A 6,037-nucleotide genomic window follows, 5' to 3' on the forward strand; every position below is an offset into this window, starting at 1 on the left:
GCTACACCAATAAGGTATTTAGTTTAAGCTAATGCTAAAGCGCCAACTTCAACCATGTTGATTCATACCTCCAAACATCTGGAACAAAAACGTAAATTTCCAGATTTTATTATAATGAGTTACTTTCTTAGATAATGGATTTATGTTTTACATATTGTTCTCTACGAAATAAAGAGCGCGAAGAGAGGAAGTGGAACTGCTGCATACACTGTTTTCACCCACTTCAAAATAAGAGCATGAACATAAACATTGTCCACCAAAGCTTCAACACAAATGTCAAACTTCATTCAACTGAAAGCATATAAAACAGACAAGTAAATTAATGCTTTAGAAATTGTCCAGAAAAATTAATTTAGGGTAAGCTAAGTGCGCTAAACATTTACAACATTAGCTAAAGCACTAAACAAAAAACTTAGCTCCGCTTTTAGCGGATTAGTGGAAGTGTGCCCACCACTGTCCTAGTTCAAACCCAAACCACAGTGACTGGTCTGCGTGTCTGAAGCAGACGGAGAGTCAAGGACGGGTTCTGGAGAGGACACCAGACTGGAAGAAGTGGGCGTGGCCAGTAGGAGGAGGCGGGACTACAGAGACTCCTGTCATCACCACAGCAGCCACAGATCTACAGTCCAGGATGGTATCAACATTTACATTATGATTTCATTTCCTTGCCAGTTATTTCCTGGGAACATAAATGAGGCCTTACATCTTCAGAAAATCACTGCAGTAGAAACACATCATTCAGTTTCAATTCAGTAACGTTTGTCTGGAGGTGAAAATCTAACCTACATGTTTCATTTCCAGACTATTTAGACCTGTCTCCACCTGAGCAAAACGAATATCTGGTGAGAAATTATGCTTTTTAAAATAAATTGAGACTTTGTAGCATTTTTGAATATGATTTGTGACCAATGGTGTGCGTTACAGAGGAGTGTGAGTGGTGCATCCAGAAGAGGTTTCCTGCTGGAKTCTGAGAGCGCTTTCATTGGTAGGACAGTACAGCAGATTGTTAATGAATGTCATCTCTAGCATTTGTTTACAGCAATTCTCTCATTTTAAGCATCTTTTTCTTCTCCTTTTTCTTCTGAATTGATGCTTAAACAGTATYAAGTGTCTATTTTTTAAGCTTTAACTATCAAAACTATCACATATAGAATCAATCAACCAGATCAGTTCATTTTACAAAACTTTATTAGTCCTAAAGGGAAATCAGATATACMGTACATATGACTGGGTGATATAGCTTAAAAAATAAAATCTCTGATTTTTTTCATACCAGCTCTGATTTTCAATTTTTAGGGATTTTTTTTTCTTGCTTTCTTTAAAAAAAAAAAAAAAGAAAAAAAGAAATTACAAAAGACAAAAACTACTATTTTTCAAAAAATTCAATCCAATTGATCAAATCAATTTATCACCTCACCCCGATAACACGTCTGTTAAGCACAGGAAAGCAATACTAATATTTACCCTGTAAGGTTTTGGTACAGATTTTCATTAGCTTTTTTCCGTTTTTATTCCRATCCTGCTTGTTGTCTTCAGACCCCCTGGGCGGGGCTTCTCCGGTGCCCCCAACTCCAGAGCAGGACAGGATCCGTCAGCTGTCGGCCAGGGAGAGGAGGAGACTGGCCAAGCAGACACAGCGCCCCCAGGTGGCCATTATCTGCACCTGTATGACTCTTTGCTTTACTGTCCGTCTCTTGAATTTTCTGCTCGTCTTGTAACCTCCAGGAACGAGCTGCTTCCGTTCTGAGAAGCTACCCCGACCCTTCAGGGGGCAGGCTGAACCTGGAGGAGGCAGGAAGTGAGGTCAGGAGCCGGAACAGGACAGGTCAGCTGATGCAGGGTGGCCGCACATCCTTAAAAAGCCTTAAATTCATGAATCTAAAAGTAAGGCCTTAAAATGCCTTAAACGTTTGTGGTAGGACTATTTAATCTCATATTTCATGTATCTGATWTCTCTAGTGGGACTTTTCAGATAGACATTTTAGATGCATGCAGATATCTTTATTATGTTCTTTGATTTGAGGCTAACGCTAACTAGATGCATAATCGATCAAGAATTTATCGATGGCACTTGACTTAATGTAATGTTTCAATTGTTGATTCTTTGTGTTTTRGTGTTTTTATGATGTAAAGCACCTTGAAATGCTTTGATGCTGAAATGTGCTACACAAATAAAATTTGATTGTTTTAATAATATATTCTTACTAGGGAGCTAGCTAGCTTTTTTTGCATCCATCATGCATATGTGTAAATGTATTGACGTTGCCTGGACAACGTTTGTTTTCACTATCAACCCATACGAGACTAGGTGCGTTCTGTTAAAAAAAAAAAAAAACTTTTATGGTGCTATGGAGGTTAAAGCTACCAAAATGCAGTGTAACACAGCAGGATCCCCCAAATGTCGCCTATATTTACAGATTTTTTGGTCTTAAATTACATTCAAGGTGGCATTAAAAAGTCTTATATTAAAAGCCTGACATTTGTGTTGTAACCGAAACCGTGTTTTCCTGCCTGTCTCTTGAGCCGCTGCCTGCTTGTTTCTCTCTGCAGAGCGTCTGGACGGGTCCGACGATGAGTCCTCCCCTCTTCAGTCGTCTCCTCTCAGTCTGAACCGTGAGAGCTCCGAGGAAACCGTCACAACAGACTCCTGGATCGGACCAGGACCGTCGAATGCACTGAAAGGCTTGGACCTAGCGTCCAGGTGGAAACAGCAGGCTACGTAGGATCATGTCCGTCCAGGGTTTTGGAAGTTCATGGTCTCGTTTTTTTTTAACATAGTTTTATTTTAATGTTTTGCTTTTTGACCAGAGGATGTGCTTGTCTGAAACCTTCGCCTCTGAATCTGTAACTTTTTGCTGTTTGGATCAAACATTACGTGTTGGTACGTGTTTTAAACGTTTTTACTGGATAAATTATGCTTGAAATTAAATCTATTTTATATATTATCCTTTTTTCATTATTTCTTTTTTTTTTTTTTTTAGAAATAATCATATCATACAACATTTAAATTTTCATGTGCTCATTTCCCCGTCAGTTCCCAAAATCACGGAGAAAAAAAAAACTTGTCAAAACGCACGCGGGGTTGTGTTTGCACTGCGCACAGGGTTGAAAGTTCATGCACATCCAGTCAACCCCTTTAAGGACAGCGAGACGATTACAGAGAGCATCCGTTTAGAATCTCTGCATTGCGTACATGCTGTACACAAACGAAACTAGGTATATTTTCTTGTGCTGATTTAAAAAAAAATCCTAATCTAATTAAACAGTCTCTGAATTTTATAGTAGTTTTATAATAATGGTGACAGATAGAATACCAGCCATGATTATCATTGTTTTTCATTACATGACACTCAAAAACCTTTTCCCACATTGTCATAATGGGGTATTTGTGTGTGGAATTTTGAAGACAGAAATTAACTTCATACAATTTTTGTAAAATGCAGGAATAATGGCACACTGAATATTTCTGAAAGGAAAAGGAAAAAAATGAAAACTAGATCATTAAACTGGTCCTTCGCTGTTCAACTAATCAAGTTTCTGATATGTTTCAGGATTATTATGGGACTTTATGTGTTGAATGGCATCCCAGAGCTGCTAACATGGTGGTAGATGTTTTATTATAATTATTTATGTACCTGAGGCCTCCCTTTGTGCTGAATCATTCCCTTTCCCCCCGGAGCGGCGTCAGGACCTGACTTTAAATTACAACCTGAATAATATTTGCTCTTTTCTGTGCTGCATACTTTAAAACACACCCCGGGGACTGACCACTACACCTTCTGCTGAACCAGAACAAAGAAGAAGCAAAACCGTCCAACCTAAAAAAAGTTGCTCCGCCTGTGGCAAAGTCACGATAACGGTTCAGAGCCGAGCCTGAGCTCCAGTGAATCACGGTGTCAGCATAATAAAACATTCATTTAAAATGTAGGAATACATGTATAACATTTTTAGTAGGATGTAGGAACCGGACTCGTACATTGGCTCCTAACAGATTTCTTTTGTCTCATTCAAATGTTTCACATTGTCAAACAACTTTTTGTATCAGACGAAGTAAACCTGAGCCGAGACAAAATTCTGCTTCCAGATAATTATTTTAATATTTAATGAAGCTATTGCTATTAGCTTTTTATATAAAGAAAAGCTAATGGACCTCCATGTTAAACCATGAATTAACTGTGACCAAATTATTGGTGATAATGAAGCAAAAGCAGAAGAAATCTTCTACATCCACCTTCTTTGTCTTCATCTTTGTGGGTCCTCATTTATGCTGCGTCACTAGCTCTCCACCCTCATGGCCCATCTTCCCCTCCATTCCCTCGTCTTTCTCTCTCTCCGTCTGTATGAGTGATGACCTTCTCCAGCTCGGGATGGGAAGCCAGACAGAAGCCATCCACACTCAGCTGTGGCCCCATTAGTCAAGCAGACACCCAGGTGTCGATATACCTTCACTGCCTCCCACTCAGCATTACACTGACTCAGGAAGGCCTCAGCACTGTAGCATGACTGGAAACCTCATCCAGAAATTGATTGTCCCTGGAAAAAAAAAAAAGAAAAAGAAAAAAAAAAATCTCCCCTGGCATGTTGAAACAATTTATGGCTCCAAAGTAATTTAATGCTCTTTAACTTTTCCAGTGGCGTAAACCAAACCACAGGATCCTGTGCAGCCCGCAAACATAATTCTGCTGAGATAAAGCCTTCCTTTTATAGCCACAAAAAACAGAACTGTGATATGAATTTTACTAAGTGAACACATCCTCTGCTTTGTAAATATTTATGCCCTTTCAAGTTTTAGAAATGCAAAAGCTGTACATTCTGGGTCATAGTTCATAATTCTGAAAATTTGAGTAAAGTGGGTAGTTGAAGATGTTCTTCCGAAAAACGACAACCTTTCAATCAGTCAACCAAGTTTATTTATTTCATAGTGTATTTTAGCAACACTTCAAAGTGCTTTTTTACATTGTGAAAACAAAAAAAACCCATAAAACTTTGATTAAAAAGTTGGAGAGGGGAACATTTCAAAACAAGGGCAGAAAACAATAAGATGCTCCGCTAAAATGATCTCCAAAGTTTTAAAATGGAAACCAAAACTCAGAAAGCCAGTCCTACTGGACCGGAGAATAGAAAAAATGGCAGATTCAACCAATGGTTATCTTCAGAGTGATCAAAGAAGTTCTACAGTTACCTTTGAGTACTGTCCCTTATTCACAGGTGTGGCTTTAACTGTGTTTTTAATTTATTTATTTATGTAAATACCTCAGCTCTCAAGTGATTTGATTGGCAACAGACTTAATTTGTGGCTTACATCACTGGATGAACTAAGGCAACACTTTCAGAAGAGCGAATACAGGATCAACTGGACAGAGCAACCCACAACGAACAAATGTACCGAGAGATTTCATAGAAATGGGCAAAATGGCACCATCAAAAAGTTGACCACAGTTCCCACCCACGTTCAAACATTCTTGCCCATGTTGTGAGGAACACAATGCGTTGGGAGACACACCCAACYTGGTTAGAGCCTAACCGGACATTAACCAGCTAGAGTGAGACTTGACAACAGAGAAAAGGCTTTAGAAGAYATTTCTGCCAAAATACCAACAGCACAACCTTGCTATGTCCCAATGTTGCATGTATTGTAGAGGTTACAATTAACCAAAGAAGGTATGGACTGGCCCAATGAGAAATGCTGCAACATGATATGAACTGATGAAAGCAAAATTGTTCTGTTGGGTGGTTTTAGGGCCCCATGTCTGTGCATCTTTKCCAGAAAACACATAATAATGAATTAAAACCGCAGTACACCGGTACATAGTGGCTCAGGCTTCATGATATGAACATTTTTCATTTTATGTTGTTGGGCCTATTTTTTATGGATCTATTTAAATACTTAGAAATACGTAATCTGCAGAGAAAATACCCTGCGATCAAATGAGTGTTTCAACATGACAACCAGATACTCGTGAGGACCTGAACGCAATATTAAGCTTGTGAGTTGATATCACACACAGCGTTTCTGAGTCAAAACCAAGAAGTGGAG

The 6,037-nt window shown here is 38.9% G+C and overlaps 1 protein-coding gene across 4 annotated transcripts in view; it reads left to right on the forward strand.

Annotated features, from left to right (window-relative positions):
• The window catches only part of LOC103471019 (centrosome and spindle pole-associated protein 1-like), a 14,371-nt gene extending 11,426 nt beyond the window's left edge, over nt 1–2,945 (forward strand). For 3 of the 4 annotated variants that reach the window (XM_008419783.2, XM_008419784.2, XM_017306932.1), the window contains 6 exons: nt 503–634; nt 802–842; nt 925–985; nt 1,537–1,646; nt 1,726–1,825; nt 2,551–2,945. In XM_008419783.2, coding sequence (XP_008418005.1) covers nt 503–634; nt 802–842; nt 925–985; nt 1,537–1,646; nt 1,726–1,825; nt 2,551–2,723 — 617 coding nt within the window. In that variant the 3' untranslated portion in view covers nt 2,724–2,945. The remainder of the gene's footprint in view (nt 1–502; nt 635–801; nt 843–924; nt 986–1,536; nt 1,647–1,725; nt 1,826–2,550) is intronic. The other variant, XM_017306933.1, reaches the window with a different exon arrangement.
• The last annotated feature ends 3,092 nt before the right edge of the window (nt 2,946–6,037 follow it).

This window comes from Poecilia reticulata, linkage group LG10 (genome assembly GCF_000633615.1).
Source record: "Poecilia reticulata strain Guanapo linkage group LG10, Guppy_female_1.0+MT, whole genome shotgun sequence".
Lineage (NCBI taxonomy): Eukaryota > Metazoa > Chordata > Actinopteri > Cyprinodontiformes > Poeciliidae > Poecilia > Poecilia reticulata.